Raw genomic sequence first — 24699 nt, 5'->3', positions numbered from 1 at the left:
TTATTGTGTTTTCTGTGTTTTTTTAGATGTTATTTCTTTGCCATTTATTTATTTTTTGGTATCTAAAGGTTTTTGTTTCACTCCAACCATTTTTGATAGTTTTATTCAAGTATCACATAAATACATAAAAGTATATAAATTATAAGTATACAGCTTGACGAAATTTTCACAAAGCAAGGCTTGTAACTACAACTCAGATCAAGAAGCGAACATTACCAAAACCTCAGAAGGCCTCCTCATACTCATTTATGAGCCTCCCCCAACAATTCTGACGCCTATCATCACAGGTTTGTTTGGCATGTTTTTCAACTTTATATAAATGAACTCACAGAGCATGCACTCTTGTCTTTTGTGTCTAGCTTCTTTATTTGTGAGATTGATCCAAGTTTTGTAGAACAATAGCTTATTTTCATCATTGTGTCGTATTTCATTGTATGACTAGACCACAATCCATCCATTGTACTGTGGATGAGCATTTGGGTTGTTTCAGGTTTTGGCCTCTTATGAATAGCACTGCTCTGAACATTCTTGTACATGTCTTGTACAACTTGCTGGCATACACCTGTGTGGAAGCTAAAGCAACTGCATCTTAAATGGGAGGCTAAAGCAACTCCATCTTGAATGGTTACCCGCCATGTTGGCTTAACTGACTAACTCTAGTTCCAGGAAGGCCTCTGAGATTTCCAATTTATCTATTGTTGTTTGTGTAAAAGCAGGTACATACCATAAACTGTGCTCTTAGGTCAAACAATCTTATGCTATCACACTTCGGTTGTCCTACAAATCGCATCTGAACCATTCCTTGACCTGGATCTGGGGGACAATGGCATGGGGATCCACCATCTTGTCTTGCTGCTGCCCAAGGCACAGACATGGCTTCTGTTTGTAAGTCCCTATTAAATGTTTCTTTCTAAGAAACTGGATTTGTCAGCCTCTTTGGCCTCTCGGCTTCCTCAGACTTTGAGGAATGTCTGCATAGCTCTGCCCACCTTGAAACAATCTAGAATTTCTGGGTCATGAGAATTTGTATGTTTAGACAAATAGATTTCCAAAGTGGTTATGCCAATTTACACTCACACCAGCAATGACAGAGAATGCCAATGGCTCCATGTCCTTGCCGAAACATAGTATCATCTGTCTTTTCTATTTCAACCAGTCTAGTGGGTGTGTCAGGGGTATCACATTGTGTTTTAATGTGTACAAGTGGAGAATACAGGTGAAGGCATTATGGGCAAGGAGAACAGGGTGAACAAGAGTTGGGAGGTGCAGAAGTACTCACACCTTTGTAAAATGCACTTTGTCTCTCTTTCCTAATCTCTTACTACCTGGTTTATCAGTTTTCAATGATATCTCTTGACTTTCACCCACTGTCTAAACAACAACAAATGTTATTATTTGATTCTCCTGCTTTCTGTTTTTTCTTTTTATTCTTTTATTCTACTCTTTTTTCTATTGCTTTTAGTTGCATTCTTTTCATTTTGTCAGAGTATATAACATTTACATATTATTTTTCATTCCTGTATCTAACTTTGTGTTAGTCTTAGCTCCACAATTAAACATCCTAAGATGCTCACCATCAGCCCTTTTACCCCTGACCCTAGTCATCTCTTGGTTAGATGAAAGGCATCCTATGATAGTAGTAGGATTGGCAAACTATGGCCTGAGGGCCAAATCCTCCCTGATACTTGTCTTGGTGAATACAGTTTTATTAGAATACAGCCCTGTCTATTTGTTTATACATTGTTTATAGCTGATTTTCTGCTACAATAGAATTGAGTAGTTAAGACAGAGACTACATGGCTTGTAAAGCCTAAAACATTTAATATCTGTCTTTCACTGGAAAAGTTTGCTGATTCCTGCTCCAGTAAATTCCTCAAGAAGGGCTCATGGATACAGCATCCTCAGCTCTTGTCTATTTAAAACTGTTTTTCTAAAGCTTTGATACTCGAAGGATAGTTTAGCTAGTTATAAAATCTTCAGTTCACATTTTCTTTCTTGGTCTGATCTGTGAAGACATCATGTAGACCCTGAGAACTGGGAGTCTGAGTCCCATGAGCCACAAGGAGTGGGTTGGGAAGCAGAATGAGTGCCCCGTTCTGAGAGGAGTCCTACCACTTGATAGCCACACATTTCTGTGGAGTCTCCTGACCCCATGGCAGTCTCCACTGGGGAGCCCTATCCAGAGAAGTCACATGACAGGAGGCTGCTGACAAGCTGTACAGGCAGAGCCACAGACAGACCCTCTAGGAACTGTAGTGCCTGGGTGATGAGCCATCAGCCGCCATCTGTATCCCTGCTTCATCCATAACAATATCATGGGAAGCTTACCAAGTGCTCTGCTGACCTGACCCCCCACCCCAATAACAGTCAGACAGGCGCGGAATGTTCTCATTAAACCCTCATACATTTGGGGCACTCAAGCAGCCTTCTTTTCAAAAATGCATGCAAACCATCTGCCTAAATCATCCCTCATCCTCTAGTTGTGCCAGGGGTTGACAGCACTCTGAAACAGCATTCTTCGGACCTGGCCATGTATCTGTTTGGGAAATTGAGACCCAGCCCTCAGACCACTGGCTCTGCTCTTGTCTGCTGTGGTTTCTCAGAACCAGTCAGCAGAGCCTCAGAGATGACAGCTGTAACGTTCTGTAGCATCTTGGATTGGATTTTGTACTGGAATGGGGTTTTGGACACTTCTAGAAAATCATAACAGTGATCATAAAAATGACAAATTTAGCTCTTACTGTGTGCCAGGAACTGTCCTGAGCCATTTATTTCTCTTAGCTCGTATCATTCTCATGACAACCCTCTGAGGTAGGAACTCTCTCAGTCCCCTGTCGTACAGACAGGTTGAGTGGCCTGCTGCAGGTCCCCTGCTGGCAGCAGCGGGGCTGGGATGGGAACCTGGCTGCTGGAGTCCGCACTCCACTGCTTCTGCTTCTCAGGGCTCCCTCCTTAGTTTTCTTGAGCTGCCATGATGCCCTTTGCCTTCTTTCTTCTACCATTGCCTTTTACCTTTACCCTCCTTCTCCTTTTTGAAAAGCAGCAGTGAACCTGCACTTTGCCTTTTGTCACTTTTAGCCTTAACAGGCGTCTCCTTCTCAGTTTTCCTTATTTCAAGGGCTAAATTAAAACAACCACAAAAAGCTATCTTCGTCGAACCGTTCTTAGCAGGGCTGTTTGCGGACATCTCGCTGTCTGGCCCGCGCTGCTTGCTAAGCCTGCAAACTGTTTCCTCCCTCCCACTGCTGCATGCCCCAGTGCACTCGGGTCTCTCCATCTGGTTCACCCCGAGCCACCAGGGTGAACCTCTAGTCCTGAGTATGTCTCCCATCTTATGTCTTGTTGTGTCAGTTGTGATTATGGAGTCAGAATGGAATCTTCCCAGATTTCACCTAGGTGCTGAGCTGTATTGACTTTCTGTAGCTGTGGGAACAAAACTACCTCTACTGTGACCTTTACTTACTCTATTAATATCTTCTCAGAACATAAGGATCTAGATTTAACCCTGCTCGGTTTTCTTTCCTGACTGTGGCAAACTGCAAAACAAAATGGTCGTTGCTTCCCAGGTTGTCACAAACCTTCCTGCTTTGTAAGAAATAAAGTCAGGGTAATGAGCCCTTTCATTCATCCATTTATGCCGGAGAGAAGAGAAATAGGGAGTGCTTTGTCTGTCAATTAGGGCATCCGGCTGCCTCACTTCCATCCCCAGCTCCAGGCACCAGAGCTTCTGCCATGCGAGGCCTGGAGCCTCCTGCAAAGTCCTGCCTTCAATCTCCACTTGGTTGGGTCTCTGCCTTGTGGCTCTCTCCTCTCAGTGGCCTGGGCTGTGGGCCCGGAAGTCTTCAGGAGATGAGGTAACTGACTACCTTTCCCTCCTAGATAAGCCCCATACTCTATCTCTATTGAAGGATTTTTGCATCTGCTGTTAGATTCAAGTCATGGGACCCAATTCACCAAATCTGGTGATTTCCACCACGCTTTCTGAGTTAAAACGTCAAGGGACCTTCATTACTATATGCTGGTGCTTCTCAATGTGGTCCCTGGACCAGCACCATGAGTGCTATCAGAGCCCTAGGTAGAAATGCAAGTTCCCAGGTCTCACTCTGGATGTACTGAATCAGAAGCTCTGGGAGTGGGGCCCAGCACTGTCGGTTACCCAGTCTCCTGGGGATTTCAGCACAGTGGAGCCACTAGACATATCAGGAAAAGAATCACCTGAGGCCTGAGCCTTGCTTCTGATCAGCTCTCTGAGAGGTGCTGACCCCCAGATCACCCTTTGTCCTCCCTGATAACTCACTGGGCAGGTGCAGCTGAAATGTTCTTCCCTCCCTGTTCTCATGATTCAGGGTAAAGCTCTCTCCCCCTGGCCAGGGAACATCCTCTTCCCAGGAAGCGGATTAAGAGTCGTGCAAGGAAAACACCACCGAGCCGTGTGCACGGTGTTGGCCACGGCATGTTCATTACCTCCTCAGTGCTAATTTCTGCCCTTAATGTCCTAAGGAATTCCTTTTGGAAATTATGTCTTTCAATTTCACCAGGCTCCTTCCTTCAGTGGTATTTAAACCCAAATACAGGTTAGCAGACAGAAGTGCTGGCAGGACCCAGCCTTTCACATCCACCCACAAAGGCAGCCTCCTCACGCTCCCCCTACCAGGGCTCCAGCGGTCTCTAATGAGCCACCTGGGCACAGCACATCTGTGAAGTCTCTAGTCCCAGACTGAGCCTGAAATCCAATCTTCGGGTTTGACTGACACCGAGACCCTCCCAGAATCCTTTTTCCTTCCCTAGTCTCACCCCCATCCTGCTGATGATACTATCTAAAGTTCACAGGTAGAGAGCTCAGAAGCATTCAAGAGGTCAGAAATGAACCACTCAAGACTTTTCTGCTGTTGCAATTTACTCTGAAATCTGCATAAATTATATGAACTTGTTCTGACGAGAAGGGGAATGTTAGTATACTCTGGGACATGCCCCCAATCTTTTACTATCTGGGAAATACCAGCAGGGGTTTAGATTATGTAGTTACAACTGTATTAAAAATGTGTGTGTGTGCGCTCGCATGTGTATGTGTGAGGAGTGTCTTACGAAATAATGGATAACCCATACAATGTTGGGGTCCAACAGCCGGCTGATGTTTATCATTGATATAGTTTTGTAGTTGAGCAGCGATGATAGTTTTGGCTGGCGTTCAAGGAGTGCTTACTCGGGGTGAAGGAATTTATAGGCATTACTTCACTTGATCTCCTCAAGACTTCTATGAGAGATGTTCTCATTTCCCATTTTTACAGATGGCGAGATCGTGTAACTTGCCCGTGGGTTTGCATGCAGCTAGGGGTGAGGTGGGGAGCTGAGGTCAGTCTCTCAATGCCCACCATGTGAAGCTGCCGCTGGGTGAAATGGATGGAGCATTTCATTCTTTTTCTGGCTAGCTACCGAACCTAACAAATTGCATGTCTTGCTGCCTCTACATGATAAGTAGAGGATGATCTTGCTATTGCTTCCAACTTTAAACAAATCCATTTCAATAAAGGCTGCTGTAAAGCATGAGCAGGTAAAGGAAGGATTTAAAATATGTCTGCAGAAACTGCTGCTGAGAGTGGAATGAGTAGGACTAGAGGGAGAAGTCAAGGTGGGCTATGGGTAGGACACAGCATGGGTAAAGTTGACCACAGGCTCTACCTAGAGAGGGTGAACGATTTAACTAGAAGACAATTCAACACCCACCAGGGTCCCACACCAGCCTCTGATTTCCACGCCTTCGTCAACGGAGCATCTGTCCAGACCAGACATCTGTCCCCTAATGGGTAAATGCTCATGCCACCGGAATGACATCTCATTTTTGACATAATGCCGCTAACCATAGAGATGAGCAATTCTGGGATGACTGAGGCACATTCCCTCCACCAGTATCAAACAATCCATTTATCTGTTCAAATGGCTTACTAAGACCTACTAAGCTCTAGGTGCTGCTGGGCACTGGAGACTAAGCTGCACACCCAATGATTTCCATATTTGTAGAGTACTCACCATGTGGCAGCTTGGTTCTACAAATAAGTTCCTGACAAATATCTGCTGAGCGAGTTGAGCACTGATAAGGTCCTTGCCCTCATGGGGAAGAGGAACAAGAAAAAGAAAGGGAAGACTAAAGGAACAGAGTCACACAGACCATACAGGAATGACGGAGGTGTCCTGTCTATATGCGGCACTTGGTACAGGTAGATGCATTACTTAGCCATAGAGGACAGCATGGAGGTTTCAGAAGCTGTGGGTTTGATCCCTGAATGCGTAGGTTTAGTTTCTTACCCAGAAAATCTCAGGCCTGGGACACAGACACACCCCTCCTTCTCCATTCCCTGGCAACTTGCATCACTGGTCACTTGGGGTCTGAGTGAGAGTCCCTCCCAGCCCCTCCAAGCTCAAGGGCAGCTAGGCACGGGTAGAAAGTGTGCTTCTCTCAGAGGTCCAGGAGGGCACCTGTCAGCACCTCTCACTGCCTCAACCCCAAATCTCCCCAGGTCTCCTGGGAAACCACCTCCATAATGAACTCCTTGTGTTAGATATGTCCTGAATTTCCATTTCTTTTCTAGTATGGGTGCAGATAACACTAACAACAAGCCAGAAAACCAACTAACTACAGCATTCTGGAAAATTGCTCTAGTGTTTAATCCCAGAGCGTTGGGCCTTGGGGCTGTGAGTTTCACTTCCAGGGAAAGGAACCACTCCAGCTTCCCCTTGATAGCACTCAGAGTTAAATGCCACTACAGTACTGTCTGATGACTCTCTTGTCCTGCTTTTGGATATCAATTTAGAGCTGTCTTGGTCAAAAGGGTTCTTTTTCGTGCCACGGCAGAAGCAGGTTGTGCTCTTTTTAAAATGAGAATGAGAAAGCAGAAAGTATGTAAGATTTAAAGGAGGAAAACACTGTTTTGCGTTCTGTTACCAGAATGAGCTGGGAAAGCTACTTAATGACTAAGCGTCTCAAAGTCTTCATCTGTAAAATGAGGTGAATACGTCGACTTTCCAGAGGGACTGTGGGGCCACCTAACCCACGAGACAGCCAGCAGCCACTTCCTCCTTTCTCTCCTTACTGCTGATGAGCAAGAGTGAACTGGCCCATTCCCAAAGAGCTCTGCCTTTCTGCTGCTTCTGTACTTTACATCTTAGCAAGAATAAAATTGCAGAGTTTTAAAATTCTCTACTTTTACCATAATCATTTTCAAGTATTGTTTTGAGAGAAAAAATATGGTTCTCTGGAATTTATGGGCCCAAACTAAGCTCTCAACAGGAAGCAGAAGGCCCAGTGAACAGGGTTGAACCAGCAGCTGATGAGTCCACTGCACCCATTTTTATTTTTCTCCCAAGCCATCACACCTGATCAAATTACACTCCGGGGACCGAAGATTCTGTTGGTACAATCTTGAGGTTAAAATAACCAGGATAAGTCTGGGTTTGGTAACAGGTTGTACCACACCCAGTCATGAAGGGTTTGGAAAAAAAACTCTCATGCTTTGAGAATCACACAGCTGCTGATGTTGAAAGTTCCCATCCAAGAGTAACATTCCGGTTGGGCTGGCTCTTCCCAGTACACAGGGATTTTCCAGTACAGTAGCCTTCTTGCTAACAGACTGGCCTGCTCTCATTCTAGCTGAGAGCAGAGTGGGTTGGACAGTCTTCATTTCTCAGTCTTGGTTAGATCATGGCCTTAGCCTGTCTCTCTATAGGACCTAATAGTTTCTGCCTGTCTCGTGTCATCTTCCTTCTTCTGGTGAGAGGGGAGAACACCTCCGTTTTCTTTACCACGCTCCCGTTTGTTGGCCAACAGGAGAGCACGTGAGCTGAGAAAGACTGATCAGACTGTGCAGGAACCTGGGTTCTGAGCAGAGTGACCTTTGGAGTGGACACAGGAGCCGCTCCAGCCAACTCCGGGATCTTCTCTCCCAGACCAACTTTCCAGTGTCTCTTCAATTTTGGGAGCTACTCCATGTACCTTCTGTATTCTCTTATCTTTTTGGGGCAGGTTCAGATCTGGTTTCTGTGGCCCAGCGAGGCCCAATTGTGCTGTAGAAGCCGGTGGTGCCAGGATCACCTCCTTGCATTTCCACACCACAGCCATGGCTTCAGAGCAGACTGGGAGACTGTTGGGGACAGGAGTTTTATTGGCAGTGATGCCATCAGCTTATCGGATGGTCTCCTTACCTCCCACCATACACTAGCGTCTATCCAATGGAAGAAAGAGGTTGGCTGTGTTTACTTTTCTGGTGAAGGTATAGGGTCCCCCAAGCCCTTGTGAGCCCACAGTGCCTTGACCTTGCTGCTGGGAGCACCGCTTTCTGCAGAAGCTCCAGGAAAGGTAGATTCCAGGATTAAAATTCTCCTGGGAAGAAGCACAAGCCTGGGATTCTCAAAGTGGTTCACAGCACAGAGTGGCACACCAACAGCGTGTCTGTTGGCAAGAGACCGTGGAGTATTGAGACCTGTGGGGCTGTCTGAGCCAGCACTTCCCTACCTGACATGTCCACAGAATCCCCTTTCCCTCTAATCTTGGCACAGGCCGTGCTGTGGGAGGCAGTGCTGTGACCGTGGTCACTGTCTACACAGTGCAGAAGCCTGGCCGGCCAACAAGGAGGCTGCAGGGCGTGCAGTCTGCAGCCTGGGAAGCACCTGCCACTAGCAGGCTGGATGCCTGGCCTCACCTGAAGAGCACAGTTGAGCCCCTGCAGAAAGGGGATGCCACACTGCTGGGCTTGCGGAGAAGGACCCCACGTGTGCACCACTGTTTGTATCAGAACTGGTGTCTGTGACCTTGGCCGACAAGCAGTCCAAGACAGTTCACTTGCAAACTCTTTCCTTTGACATTTAAGCCACTAAGTCCCTCTCGGAAAACGTCCCAAACAGAACTGGAGAAAGGGCCACTGGTGGCTTCAGATGTCTCCATCCTGCTCCCTTGTGTGCCTGACACCTACTTTTTCTCCTTACTCCTCCAGCATTAAAACCTCTCTTGGAAAAGGACCTGATAAACTCATTCCCACATAAGAAAAAGTTAAAACAGGTTCAGCCTCTTCCCTCCCAGTGCAATGTTCTTAGCTTACTGATAAATCTTTCATTCTATTCTTTCCTTAATAACCCCCTTAGCATAAACATGCAGGCACACAGAGCTGGAAGGCCACCTTCCTTGGAAAAGGAGAGCCTGCCTGTCTCCCAGCAAATGCCTCATCACCCCAGGGACCTAAGATTAATGTCATACTCCATGGGGAAAACTCAAGCACTTGGAACATTTGTAAAAAGGCAACCCTCAGGTACTCAGGGTGCTCAGCTTTTAAAAGCACAGTAACTTTGAACAAAGGCCAGGCATGCAGCTCCCCAGCAATGCTCTAGATGGTTAGAAATGACCCAGGTTTCACGCTATTAGCTCTGACGGGCAGCCCTGAATGTTTATGAATCCAGCCTATGTGAGGTCTTTCTAGAAAGGCTCAAATGGTTTCTCAGGGAGGAAAAGATGTAAAACGTGATCATAAGGGATGTGCTTAGTTATTTTAAAAAAATCAATATGAATTCTGGAGTATTTCCAGAGTACATATGTTATCTAGGAAAGACTTATCCTGTCTGTGTGTGAAGGGATCCTGGCCACGACTTTGGTTACGTTCTTATTTTCGCTGTCTCACCAGTGTGTAATGTTTCCTCATTCTTATCCTGATGTTTCTGTTTTGGGGTTTGAGGCAGAGGTGCAGGGGATGAGGATAAAAGGAAGATGGCACTTTTTTCAGGGTGGGATTTCACTGACCGGTGAGCAAATCTAAGCATTGATCCGCAGGTGTGCCAAGCCTGGGGGCAAGCTTGGGGCCACCAGGAGGACAGGTGGGTCTGCATGGTTCCAGAGGGACCCCCAGAGACTGGCCTCTCTGTATAGTTTACAACACCCTTTTTCATCTTGTCTGGTACTAAGGTAGGTGGGCTCGGGCCGATATTAAGCAACGTCAAATCCTGCAAGAACCTGGGAGTATGTAGTACAAATATGAAAAAGAAATGACCTAGAAAATGAAGAGACGACTCACCAAGTTATTGTTGAAATAACATGCAGAGAATGCTGTTATTCTCTGCATGTTATGGGGGTACAAGCTACTGCTCAGAGACATAGGGGTCCCGTCCAGGCTCCCTCGCAAGTGAGAAGCACAGAGAACACGGGGAAAGAAAATCCTCGACTCTCAGTTCCAAACCCAACCAGCCTGTGGGAGGGTGTCTCCAATGTGAAGCTCGGGATGGCTTTTCTATGAGGCTGCAAAGATGATGGCTGGCCCAGGGAGAAGGATTAGGGCTTCTTTGTCAGAGTTTTTGGGAATGGCAGCCATGGTGGGTGCATGACTTGCAGGAAAGCCCCTCCAGGGGAAAGGCATGGAGGGCGCAGAGAGGCAGCAAGGGGAAGGTGCACTGCGAGAGGGCCTGCCGAAGGGCAACGGACCACACTGGGCAAATTCTCTGTCCTAAGAATCCCCACCAGAGGCGCTGGGAGAAGCCGGCACTGTGTAACGGGAAAGGACAGAGGAAGGGGTGAGAGAAGCAGCCCAGCATGATAAAGGCAGCCACTAAACAAGATCCACCGATTCCTGCTTGAGAAGGGACAATTAGGACATTTCTAGCACAGGCTCCTGACTGTCCCCACTGCCCCAAGTCCCGAGATCTCGTGAGCTCTGGGCTGGTGTGTCAGCCTCTGAACTCACAGGAGCCTGCGGGAGGCCTCTCCTTAGCTCAAGGGCCTGCAACCGTAAGTGCGCACTTTTCCGTGAGTTTATTTGTTAATAGCTTTGAGATATAACTTATATACCACAATTCAGCCATTTGAAGTGTACAATTCAGTGGTTTTCACTACAATCTAGGATCTTTTTATTACAACAAAAGAAACGCCATAACCGTTTAGTTATCAACCCCCAATTCCATCCCTCTCCCTCCTCATTAGCCCTAGGCAGCCACCCATCTACCTTCCACCTCTATGGATTCTGCCTCACCTAGACATTGCATCTCAATGCAATTTCATATGTGACCTTTTGTGTCTGGCTTTTTCCACCTAGCATGTTTTCAGGGTTTCTCTGTGCCAGAACTTCATTCCTTTTTATGGCTGAAGAATATTGCACTGCCTGAATATACTGCATTCTGTTTGTCTATTCTTCAGTGAATGAACATGTGCCATGTTTCTACCTTTTGGCTATTATAATACTATGAACATTTGTGTACAAGCTCTTGTGTGAACATGTTTTCATTATTCTTGGGTACATACATAGTACTGGAATTGCTGATTTGAATAATAACTCAAAGCAGAACTTTTTCTGGAACTGCCAGAATTTTTTTAAAAAGTGGTTGTGTCATTTAATATTCCCATCCCAGTGTATGAAAGTCCTGACTTCTCAACATCCTCATCAACATTCGTGATCATCTATCTTTCTGATCACAGCCACACTAGTGAGTGTGGTCATACGGTTTTGATTGGCACTTCCCTGCTAAGGATGCTGAATATACCTTCTTTAGAGGAATGTCTATTCAGATCTTTTGTTCAGTTTTCAGTTAGGTTCTGTGTCATCTTATTATTGAGCTGTAACAGTTCTTTAGGGATTCTTTTTTTTTTTTTTTTTTTTTTTTTTTTTGAGACAGAGTCTCACTCTGTAGCCCACGCTGGAGTGCAGTGGCGTGATTTCGGCTCACTGCAACCTTTGCCTCTGGGGCTCAAGTGATTCTCGTGCCTGTCTCCTGAGTAGCTGAGACTACAGACATGCGCCACCACACCCAAGTAATTTTTTGTAGTTTAGTAGAGATGGGGTTTCACCATGTTGCCCAGGGTGGTCTTGAACTCCTGAGCTCAGGAGATCCGTCCACCTCGGCCTCCCAAAGTGCTGGGATCACAGGCATAAGCCACCATGCTTGGCCTAGATGTTCTTAATGTAAGTTCCTTATCAGATATATAATTTGAAAATATTTTTCCCATTCTTTGATTGTCCTTTATCTTTTTTTGAGACAGGGTCTCACTCTGTCACCCAGGCTGGAGTGCAGTGGTGCAATCTCAATCTAGATTCACTGCAGCCTCGACCTCCCATTTCAGCCTGCCCCCCACCACCCAAGTAGCTGGGACTACAGACACACACTACCATCCCAGGCTAATTTTGTATTTTTTGTAGAGAAAGGGTTTCACCATGTTGCCAAGGCTGGTCTCGAACTCCTGGACTCAAGCAATCCTCTAAAAGTGCTGGGATTACAGGTGTGAGCCAATGCGCTCCACCTCCAACTGCATTCTTTTGCATGTGGACAGCTAGTTGTCACAGCACCATCTGTTTGAAAAGACTATTCTTTCTCCATTGATTGCTGTTGGCACCCAGGTGGAAAAGCAGTTGACAGTAACTGTGAAGATTTGTTTCTGGACTGTCAGTTATATGCCATTGTTCTTTATGTCTATCCTTACGCCAGGGCTACACTATCTGGATCACTATAGTTTATGGTGAGCTTTGAAACTGGGAAGCATGAGGCCTCCAACTTTGTTATTCTTTTCTAAGATTGTTTCGATGATTTGAGGCCCTCTGCAATTCCATATGGATTTTAGGGTCACGTCCCCATTAGTGGAAGGAAGATGGCTTGAATTTTGATAGAGACTGCACTAAATCTATAGACCAATTTGTAGAGTATTGTTATCTTAACAAGTCTTCTCATTCATGAAAATGAATGTCTTTCCATTTCAGATATTTTTGTAGTTTTCAGAATATAAGTTTTAAAATTCTTTTATTAAATTTATTCCAAAGTATTTTATTCTTTTTGATATTATAAGTGGATTTTTTTCTTAATTTCACTTAATTGATACTACACAGAAATACAGTTGATTTTTCCTTATTGATCTTACATCTGAAAACATCCAGAACTTGTTCATTAGTTCTCATAGTTTTTAGAGGTTCCTTAGTATTATCTGTATACAACATCATGTCATTTGTAAATACAGACAGTTTTACTTCTTCTATTCAAACATGGATGCATTCTATTTCATTTACTTGGGTAAATGCCTAGGCTGGAATCTTTAATAAAATGTTGGATAAATAGTAAGAGCAGATATTGTGTCTTGCTCCCGATCTTTGGAGAAAAGCATTCCGTCTTTCACTTTAAGCGTGGTGTTAGCTTTGGGTTTTTTGCAGATGCTCTATTCGGTTTCAGTAGTCTGCTTATGTGCAGGACTTTTCCCTTTCCTGTAAGTTATCTAACTAAGGGCATACAGTTGTTCACAGCGTTCATTCCCAATCCTTTTCATTTCTGTAAGGTCAGTCGTCACATTCCTGCTTTCATTCTTTAACTTAGTAATTCACATCTTTTCTTCTTGGCCAATCTAGCTAAAGACTTGTCAATGTTGTTGATTTCTTCCTATAGTTAACTTTTGGTTTATTATTCTGCTCTACTGTTTTCTACCCTTTATTTCATTAATTTCTGCATGAATGTTACTATTTCTTTCATTCTGCTTGCTTTAGCTTTTGTTGCTCTTCTTTCCCAGTGTCATTACATGGAAGGTTAGTTTACTGATTTGAAATCTTTCTTCTTTTTCAATGTAAGTGTTTACAGCCATACATTTCCCCTTAAGGCCTGCTTTAGCCACATTCCCTAAGTTCTGTTACGTTGTGCCTTCACCTCGATTCATCTCAAAATATGATTCAGTGTCCCTCGTGATTTCTGTTTGACCCACTGGTTGCTTAGGAAGGGTACTGTTTAATTTCCGTGTACTTATGAGTTTCTTAAACTTTTTTCTCTTACTGATTTCTAATTTCATTCCATGGTGGCCAGAGAACATATCTCGTATTATTTCTATTGTTTTGTGCTTGTTAGGTTTATTTACTGGCCTAGTATTTGATCTATTCTGAATAGTGTTCCATGTGCAAATTCTGCTGTTGTTAGGTGGAGTGTTTTATAGGTATCAATTAGGTTTGGTTGGTTTATACTGTTAAGTCTTCTATTTCCTTGTTGATACACCTTGTTTTTTAAAATCCATTATTGAAAGTGAGGTACTGAAGTCTCCAGTTATTATTGTTGAGTTATGTATTTATTCCTTCATTTCTGTCAGTTTTGCTCCATGTATTTTAGGATCTTATATGTTTACAATTGTTATGTCTTCCTGAAGGATTGCCCTTTTATCATTATAAAATGTCTGTATTCTAGTAATATATTTTTTTAAAAAAATCTTTTTGCCTGGTATTAGTATAGCACTCCTGCTTTCTGCCCGCATGATGTAACTTTTTCCATCTTTTTACTTTCAATGTATTTGTATATAAGTACACACTCAGAAGGAGAAAAGAACAATTCTTATCTGTGGACTGTTCATTGCTGTAAGAGAGTCAGCCAGCACAGGACTCTGCCAAGAATGACCCTCATTAGACCCCAAGGGGAAAGGGTCGTCCTGAGACGCAGCCACCAACATATCCAAGCTCATTTCTGAAACCTCTCAGCAATTCCACAAGCTAGGAACCCTTCCACTGTTGCCCTGACTGCACAGCCATTTCTTCTGTGGGCTGATGTTCCTTCCAAAACCTGGAGAATCCATAGTTTCCCTTCATTTCTGATAGACAGCTTTGTAATCTCTTTTGGGGCAGCAGTTGTTGTTGTTGTTCTTTCAGTCTTCCTCAGACTAAATCTCACCTTTTCCCTTTACTTCTCCTTTCTTGTAACTGTGACATAAAAAGTCAAATGGAACCATCAAGTGCTTGATAGTCTTCACATTTTATTACTCAGAAAAATCAGGAAGAGAGAAGGATCTCTTTTGATGGGTTGCACAGCCTACATGCAAAGCATTTCCCAACAGGAGAAAGCCTGCCACCTGCGAACCTGGTACCAGGGCACTCTCTCATCCTCTGTAATGATCAAACGAAGGGATGGTCAAATGACCAAAAAAAAAAAAAAAAACCTCTGAAAATGCTTTCTTGTCCTCCATCTTGAATGTTTCTTAATTTAGATAAATAAGGTAAGGCTTCAAAACTTACCATTTAATTTAAAGACAGGTGACATCCCGAAATTTGTGTCAGAAAGAGTTCCAACATCTTGGCAATCTAAATTTCTCCTCCCCACTCACATACCATCAACAAGGCATGTAATATACCACAGGTATTAGTCACAATTAGATTTACCTATTTTATTTTAGAAAAAGGAAAGAAAATGTTTGTGTCAAATGGTATTTCTAGTTCTAGATCCCTGAGGAATCACCACACTGACTTCCACAATGGTTGAACTAGTTTACAGTCCCACCAACAGTGTAAAAGTGTTCCTATTTCTCCACATCCTCTCCAGCACCTGTTGTTTCCTGACTTTTTAATGATGGCCATTCTAACTGGTGTGAGATGGTATCTCACTGTGGTTTTGATTTGCATTTCTCTGATGGCCAGTGATGATGAGCATTTTTTCATGTGTCTTTTGGCTCCATAAATGTCTTCTTTTGAGAAGTGTTTGTTCATGTCCTTTGCCCACTTTTTTATGGGGTTGTGTTTTTTTCTTGTAAATTTGAGTTCATTGTAGATTCTGGATATTAGCCCTTTGTCAGATGAGTAGGTTGCAAAAATTTTCTCCCATTCTGTAGGTATGTTTATTGCAGCACTATTCACAATAGCAAAGAGTTGGAACCAACCCAAATGTCCAAAAACGATAAACTGGATTAAGAAAATGTGGCACGTATACACCATGGAATACTATGCAGCCATAAAAAAGGATGAGTTCATGTCCTTTGTAGGGACATGGATGAAATTGGAAAGCATCATTCTCAGTAAACTATCGCAAGGACAAAAAACCAAACACCGCATGTTCTCACTCATAGGTGGGAATTGAACAATGAGAACTCATGGACACAGGAAGGGGAACATCACACTCCAGGGACTGTTGTGGGGTGGGGGGAGGGGGGAGGGACAGCATTAGGAGATATACCTAATGCTAAATGACGAGTTAATGGGTGCAGCAAAACAACATGGCACATGGATACATATGTAACAAACCTGCACATTGTGCACATGTACCCTAGAACCTAAAGTATAATAAAAAAAAAAAAAGAAAATGTTTGTGTTTCAGACTAGCAAGAAATTGATTAAAAAACCATGTATTTTCAGATTGTGGCTGTAGCTAAAGATCCACATATTCCAGGCTTCACTGTTAAGTCATGATCTCTCTCTCTCATACATGCCCGTGCGCACACACACAAGATGTGCTTTAATAAAAAGGAAGGGATTCCATTCCATTTTAGCCCCAAATAAGGCCAGCCTGATTAATTGAGGAAGGAGAACAAATTTAAAAACCAAATACGCTTCCTTGCAAATGACTATTCAATTCAATTGCCAGTAAGATGTTGAATGTTCTTTTCTGAATCACTCTAATTCAATGTACAGTACAGCATGTACTGCCTGGGAAGAAGTTCAAATCATAAATACTATAGGGAAATATCTAATAACTTGGAATGGCCTTTTTCAAGTGGCTAATAAGCTCTTAAAGACTGCAAAAACGTTAAATCTGGTAAAGCACAACGTCTGTGCTCTGGGACGAGTCTACTTCACTGCCAGCCCCTGCCTCCTCGCTCCAGGACCACCTGAGGCTGGGTCTCAAGGGTCTCGGCACATGGTACTGCTCTTTGGATGCTGAACGATGGGGAGGCCTCTTTCCTGCAGACTGTGGTCAGCAAGGTGAAGGCTGCCGGCCATGGCCGTAACAGCTGAGCTGATCTGTGATTTCTGCCATGCCTGCCAATGTCAGGGCCAGGTTTGTCGATGTTTTTGTGTTAGTGTGTGAGACGCTGGGGAGACGCCATCTGCCATGTGTGTCAGACTCCAGATTCCATATGGTTACAGCAGGGTTTGGGAGAAGTATCCACAGAGCTAGGATTAGAATAAAGAGGTGCTAATGGTGTGCAGTTGGGAAGGCAAAGGAAACTGTCAGGAACTCAATGGAAAAAGGGTTGAAGAAAATTAAAGGGAGATCAGGAGAAATAAAGGAAAGTATAAAGGAAAAAGACAAACATCTCTGCCATTTTAAAAGTCAAAGAGTAACAATAACATAGAAAGGCTCTTTCACCTTGCCAGGTTCAACAGTGGGTTGCATTCTGGCTTCTTTAATAAAGTTCACACCATGGGATTCTTGGGCGCTTCTTCCAGGTTCCAGGCTCTGTCCTCCACTCATGCCACCCCATCTGAAACAGCCATTTGTAATCCAGACCCTCCACATCTCCACCTCACCCTCCTGCCCAGGTGCAGTTTTTACTGGTGTGTCCAATCTCCCCGACTTTCTGGCACCCATTTCCTAAGGTCAGGCCTTCTACTTTTCTTCACTTACTAGCATGGATCCATGTAACCATAGGTTGTTATGAAAGACTCATGACAACTAGATCGTGCCATGCAATAATTCAAATTTTGTTGTCCAAATATGTGTGTGTGTATAACAGCTGTACAGAAGTCCTCCCTTATCTGCGGCAGATATGTTCTAAGACCCCCAGTGGATGCTTGAAAATAAGGCTAGTACTGAACCCTGTATATACTAAGCACAGATTTCTTTCTTCTTTTTCTTCACAATTTCATGGGTAGAAGATTCATTTACTGCAGATCTGAGCAACCTCAGCATACATTTGTTTTTCTTTCCTTATTAAGTTGAAGACTTCTACCTTTTCACTTATAGGATGCATTTTATAGCTTCTTTTTAGCATATCTGAGCTGCCATCATCACCACTCTCGTGCTTTGAGACCAATATTAAGTAAAACACAAGAACTACGACACCCAACAGTCGATCTGCTAACTGAGATGGCTACTGAGCAACAACCAGCAGGGAGCAGAAACACTGTGGATCCCCCGGACAAGGGGATGATTCACGTCCTGGGCAGGACACAGCGGGATGGTGTGAGATTTCATGACACTACTCAGAACAGCAAGCAACTTAAAACTGATGAATTGTTTCAGAAATTTTCCTTTTAATATTTTTGGGCAATGGTTGACCACGGGTAACTGAAACCACAGAAAGTGAAACTGCAAATAAGCAGGGACTACTGTACATAATACGTATATATATATATAGTGCATGTAGATATATTTACATGTGTGTATGTATATAGGTATGTGTATGTATGTATGCACGTATGTGTATGTATGTATGCATAGATCTATCTTGTTAGGATTTGCAAGAGCTTTAAAATCTATTATCAGATCATACATTTCTTTAGCCAAACAATAAATCCTCTTTGATGAGTCATGGCACTCACATATCCAGTTTAAGAAAAAGTACAAGGTCAGAAGGTTCAGAATAAACAAATCAACAAATGAGCAAACAAAACCAGCCTAGGGCAGGCATCCAGACACTTCCTGTCTACAGTCTCTAAGGCAGATTTTAGGTGCTATTTTCTCTTGTTTTTCAATTTCATTTTCGTCTCTGCTCTAAGTAATTCCACTCATTCTTTAAGTCTGATTCACATGATTTTACAGTCAGGAAGGGAGTGGAAGGAGGTGGGAAAGAGAAGTGGTGGGGAGGCAGAAATCGAATATTTATCAAGTTACACAATAAAAAGAAATTCAGAAATCTAACATGTCCTCCTTTGTATAAGAAGAAAATACATTCCCTGAGCTAATACCTGCAGAGCTCTGGCTCGTGCTGAGGGTGTGGTCTCAGTGTCTCAGCGGGCAAAACGAGAGGAAGCAATAATCCGAAACAGAGGCCAGCAAACTCTTATGTGTGGGCTATGTCTGGCCTGTGGGGTTATTTTTGTACAACCCAAGGGCAAAGAACAAATTTTACATGTTTTAAAGGATTATGACTCAAAATACAGAAAAAAGTGTGCCAGAGACCACATGTGGCCTGCAAAGGCAAAAATATTTATTCTCTAGACCTATACAGATGAAGTTTGCTGACCCCTGTTCTACGGAGATACTAAGAACTTGCTTCTGAAATTGCTTTTAGTCTGAAGCGAACTTGGCTCAAACGTGGTGAGACTGCAGGACTGTGGTCCGTCAAGCCAGAATGACTCTGAACTTTCTGTAGCAATATACACACTTGATGTTATCTACCATAGGCTTAGCACAGCTCTGTGGCACTCGTTTATAGAGTTTGCACTCATGTTTGTTTATGTCACTTTGTTTTGTAGGTGTTTTCCTACATGATCTTTGGGTTTCAGTTTTGCAGTGCAGCAAGATTCTCTCTTAGGAGATACATGGGAGGTAAAATCACGAACTTGCTATACTTGCCCACTTGTTGTAATGATCAGAGGGCTCTGTTATGGCACTTTGAATTAATCTGGAATCTATTTGAAACGTGAAGATGTGATCTGATTACCTCTCATTTGTCTTTCACTAAACCTGGGAAATTTCTGATCACTGTTTCTTAAATGATTATTTTCTGCTCCACTTTCTCTCTCCTCTCCTTCTGTGACTCCAATTACCCTTATGCTAGAAGGCTTGATCCTATCCCACAGGTAACTGAGTCTTGCTCATTGTCAATGATTTTTTCCTTCCCATTTTCTAACTGAATAATGTCTAATCTTCTATCTTCAAGTTCAGTCATCTTTCATCATCTTACTCTATTGTTAGACTCATGGAGTGAATTTTTAAAATTTCAGATATTGTATTTTTTAGTCCTAAAATTGTGTTTTGTAGAGTATCTCTTTTTTTCTTCTGAGATTTCCTATATGTTCCGTGACCATGAGCATAGCTTTTCTTATGTTTCTGAGCATAGTTACAATAGCTGCTTTAACATTCTTTTCTTCTAATTCCAACATATGTGTCATCTTGCAGTCAGTCTCCATTAATGGCCTTCTCTTTTGAGTATGGATCTGTTTCCCTATACGACTAGTAATTTTGGATTGTACCTGGAACACTGTGAATGATACACTAATGAACAGCAGCACTGCTCAACAGAAAGATGAGAACTGGATATATAATTTGGATTTTTTTTTTTTTTAGAGGGAGTCTGGCTCAGTCACCCAGGCTGGAGTACAGTGGCATGATCTCAGCTCACCACAACCTCTGTATCCCAGGTTCAAGCAATTCTTCTGCCTCAGCCTCCTGAGTAGTTGGGACTACAGGTGTGCACCACCACGCCTGGCTAATTTTTGTATTTTTAGTAGAGACGGGGTTTCATCATGTTGGCCAGGCTTGTCTCAAACTCTTGACCTCAGGTGATCTGCCTGCCTTGGCCTCCCAAAGTGTTGGGATTATAGACGTCAGCCACCATGCCCAGCCTGTTAATTTGGATTTTTTTTAGAAGCCACATTAAAATAGTAAAAAACCCTCAAATTTAATTTTAGTAATATATTTTGTTTGTCCCAATGTATCCCAAATATAATCATTTGGGATGAGTATAATCAAAGTAATCACATTAAAAATTAAGATATTTTATAATCTTAAATATTTTATAAAATTATTAAAACTTATAATCTCTTTTCATACTAAATCTTTGAAACCATGTATATTTTATATTTATAGCAGATTTCAATTTGGAGTGGCTAGTGACTACCATATTGAACTATGCAGCTCTAGAGTTTCATTTTAGAAGAATACTGAATTTTTGTTTTAGCAGGCAGCTAATTTGGCTGGAATGAAACTCCAGGCACTGTCTCTCTTGTGGTGGGCAGCAGCTACACTCTCAGTTCAGGTCTTCTAGCTTTAGCTGTGCTATGTGGGGTCTGGCCGGCCTGTCTTATTCTTAGATTTGGCCCTAGTCTCTAAGAATTCCCAGAGATTCTTGAGATATATGCGGAATTTGGGAGTCCCTCTCTGTGGCTCCCACCTTTCTGGAGTTTTTCCTTCTCAATTTCCAGCTGCTATGGGTTTCCCTGAATATTCTCCTCTGATGGCTTAACCAGTAAAAGATGGCAGGTAACCATCAGAGTTTTAGCTAGTCTCAACGGAACTAGGGCCTGCCTTTCGCTGAAGAGCTGTCAACATGGGTAATTCAATTCCATGCCATTCTATTCCTCCATTTCTCTATTTCTCTTCAGTTTCTAACTGCTTTCTAGCTTTAATTAATTAATTAATTAATTAATTTTTGAGATGGAGTCTCACTCTGTCACCGAGTCTGGAGTGCAGTGGCAAGATCTCAGGTCACTGCAACCTCCACCTCCCAGGTTCAAGCAATTCTCCTGCCTCAGCCTCCTGAGTAGCTGAGATTACAGGCATCTGCCACCATACCCAGCTAATTTTTGTATTTTTAGTAGAGACAGAGTTTCACTATGTTGGCCAGGCTGATCTCGAACTCCTGACCTCAAGTGATCTGCCCGCCTTTGTCTCCCAAAGTGCTGGGATTACAGACATGAGCCCCCTCGCCCAGGCTGCTTTCTAGCTTTTAAACAATTGCTTTTCATACGGTCTCCAGAGTTCGTAACTGTTATCTGCAGGAGGGCTGGTCCAATGTAAGCTACTCTATTGTTACAGGAAGCAGAATCCTTGATTTTTAAACCTTATCCCTGGAGTTCCACAGAGGAGCCAGGGCCTACTGTGAGAGGTGGAAAAGGCGGAGTAGACTGGCCCACTCTGCCACATCGTGTGTGTGTCTCAATTCAGTGGTAGCAGTTCTCATTTCATCTGTTTCATTTTATTGGTTTCTGTGCATAATTTTAAAAAGACTTGGGTATAAAATAGTTTGAAAACAGAACTGATTGGAAGTCAGGAACCCCAAACGGAGGGACCGGCTGAAGCCATGGCAGAAGAACGTGGATTGTGAAGATTCCATGGACATTTATTAGTTCCCCAAATTAATACTTTTATAATTTCTTATGCCTTTCTTTACTGCAGTCTCTAAACATAAATTGTGAAGATTTCATGGACACTTATCACTTCCCCAGTCAATATCCTTGTGATTTCCTATGCCTGTCTTTACTTTAATCTCTTAATCCTGTCATCTCATAAACTGAGGAGGATGTACGTCACCTCAGGACCCTGTGATGATTGCATTAACTGCACAAATTGTTTGTAGAGCATGTGTGTTTGAACAATTATGAAATCTGGGCACCCTGAAAAAAGAACAGGATAACAGCAATGTTCAGGGAAAAAGAGAGATAACCTTAAACTCTGACCGCTGGTGAGCCAGGCGGAACAGAGCCATATTTCTCTTCTTTCAAAAACAAATGGGAGAAATATCACTGAATTCTTTTTCTCAGCAAGGAACATCCCTGAGAAAGAGAATGCACCCCTGAGAGTAGGCCTCTAAAATGGCCCCCTTGGGTGTGGCCGTCTTCTATGGTCGAGACTGTAGGGATGAAATGAGCCCCAGTCTCCCGTAGTGCTCCCAGGCTTATTAGGAAGAGGAAATTTCTGCCTAATAAATTTTGGTCAGACCAGTTGCTCTCAAACCCTGTCTCCTGATAAGATGTTATCAAGGACAATGGTGCCCGAAACTTCATTAGCAATTTTTCGCCCTGGTCCTGTGGTCCTGTGATCTCGCCCTGACTCCATTTGCCTTGTGATATTCTATTACCTTGTGAAGTACGTGATCTCTGTGACCCACACCCTATTCATACAGTCCCTCCCCTTTTGAAAATCCCTAATAAAAACTTGCTGGTTTTACGGCTCAGGGGGCATCACGGAACCTGCCGACACGTGATGTCTCCCCCGGACGCCCAGCTTTAAAATTTCTCTCTTTTGTACTCTGTCCCTTTATTTCTCAGCCTGGCCAATGCTTAGGGAAAATAGAAAAGAACCTACGTGACTATTGGGGGCAGGTTCCCCGATACAAACGTGCTTCTCAAATGGAGCCCTAAGACCTTTTTGCTCAGTCATTCCCTTGAGCTCATGCTGACCTCCCCTCCTCCATCGCCTCTTACCCTATTTTCTAATCACTTCACCAGGGCCAGGCCATCTTTAGTTTCCAGAGAAGAGGCTGTAGCCTGTTCGACTGCTGAGTCTTTACAGTGGCAAATCCTCTTTTCTGTGGCCCCTGAATATGACTCGATGGACTGATCGATAGGTTTGTGGTACAGCTGCTCATACCAAGGTGCCCAAGCAGATTTCCCGCAGTGAGCTCCTCCTCCAGGCCTTCGGCATTAGGGTGGAATTTCATTCTTAATTTGGCAAGGAGCACAGAAAATCATCACAGCAAGCCTCACCTTCTTTGTTTCCTTCCTGTCTCCTCTCTTTCTCACTCAAACACATTTTAAGAGTTTGACAAAACAAAGGGGGTTGGTGCAAAAGCCAAATATGTTGTGAAGCTCTTGTACTAGGCAAGTGGCACAAATTAAGAAACCTAGAAAATGGAAATACTAAACACGCACCTAGTTAGAAAAGGTCAACATGCCTTAAATGATACACAGAACCACAAAGCAAAAACCATTCACCTCAATTCAGAGCAGAACGGAAGGCCAAAGGCTGACATGCCACCAATGTAACGGATTCATTAAAGTCCCGCTAAAATGACTCGAAAAGAGGAGGCTTAGCCGATGAACACATTTCACACAATTCATCTCCTGACAACCCAAGAGAGTTCACACGGGTAACACAGCCACGAAAGCTGGGGCTGGGACAGAAGTTCTGATGGATCCCAAAGAATAAACACCAAGATCCACACTTACTGGCATGAATTTCAGCCACTGAAACAGGTCACCCACAACATTAGCCTGTGCGCACCCTTTCTCCTGGGCACTCAGACTCCAGTATTTGTTTCCTTCTCCACCAAGACAAAGTAATTTGGGGAAGCCAGTGGGTACTGGTTAAAAGTGTGTGGTGATGGTCATTTTTTTTTTTTTGCCATGAAATGTTACTAATGGTCTCCTACACAATGCCTTCCAGTGAAGATTATATTTCCATTAGAGTTCTGGCTTAGCAGCTGGAAATTTGGTAATTTGAGCAAGCAGAAATCATTCATCAACAATAACAGAACACAGCATAAAGCAGTACTGTGGCATTAACTGCATATCACTCCCCACCACTGATGGTGCTGTTGCCCCAGACTCTGGTGGGTCCAAGCTACAGAACCCAGCTCCTTACCGTGACTGGCAGGGGTGCAAGTTGCACCTTCGGACCTGGGGCTCTGGGCGGCTTGCTTGAGGGCAGTCACTGTCGTTCACCAGAGTTGTGGTCTTGTTGACAATCCGTGTACACGAGACAATGGTTCTGCGCTCCCCTGGAAACCAAACCACAGGGAGCTGAGAGACTGTGGCTGCACCCACATGGAAAGGCTGGGCTTGCATGCCCATGAAAGAGTGTTTGGGTGCTGCTGATGGTCACTTGGTCATTTGAAGTGACTGTTGTAAATGTCGTGTGGTTTTTTAGAGAGGAAGAACTGTAATTGTAGGGAGGAGGGTACAAGACACAGAAGGCAGAGTGGGGCCCTGGAAGATTCTAGAACAAGATAAGAAAGCAGCAACACCTCAGATCAGCGGTGTCCTCGGACAGCTTGGGGTTCGTTGATTTGGGCCTTTGATTTCCAAAGATTGCTCATCTTTTTATCTGCTTGTTTGATGTTTTAAGTCTATGGAGATCTGATCTCAATTAAATACCTGCACATCAGCCCTCAGCAGAGGCTGGCTACCTATTACAGAACTCCTGCTTGCTGGGGAGAAGTGGGAGACAAGGAGTCTGGTCTGGAAGACACGCAGACCTGCATCCTCTAGACAGGCATTCCAGAGCCATTCTGAACTTGTCTAGCCAGCCAGTTGGTACTTATGGCTGAGCCCCCACCTGCTCTTGGGAAGCTTTGCTAACCCATTATCCCAATCGGATGTAACCCTTCTTTTGGGTGTTCCCGGAGCA

General features: G+C 43.6%; 1 protein-coding gene across 1 annotated transcript in view; it reads right to left on the bottom strand.

The window, feature by feature from the left end:
* Positions 1-24699, bottom strand: part of ADAMTS17 (ADAM metallopeptidase with thrombospondin type 1 motif 17) — a 363306-nt gene that overhangs the window by 54983 nt on the left and 283624 nt on the right. The window contains exon 18 of the mRNA XM_055277066.2: positions 23935-24070. Coding sequence (XP_055133041.2) covers positions 23935-24070 — 136 coding nt within the window. The remainder of the gene's footprint in view (positions 1-23934; positions 24071-24699) is intronic.

Source organism: Symphalangus syndactylus, chromosome 5 (genome assembly GCF_028878055.3).
Source record: "Symphalangus syndactylus isolate Jambi chromosome 5, NHGRI_mSymSyn1-v2.1_pri, whole genome shotgun sequence".
Taxonomy (NCBI): domain Eukaryota; kingdom Metazoa; phylum Chordata; class Mammalia; order Primates; family Hylobatidae; genus Symphalangus; species Symphalangus syndactylus.
This window is presented reverse-complemented; position numbering and strand designations above follow the sequence as displayed.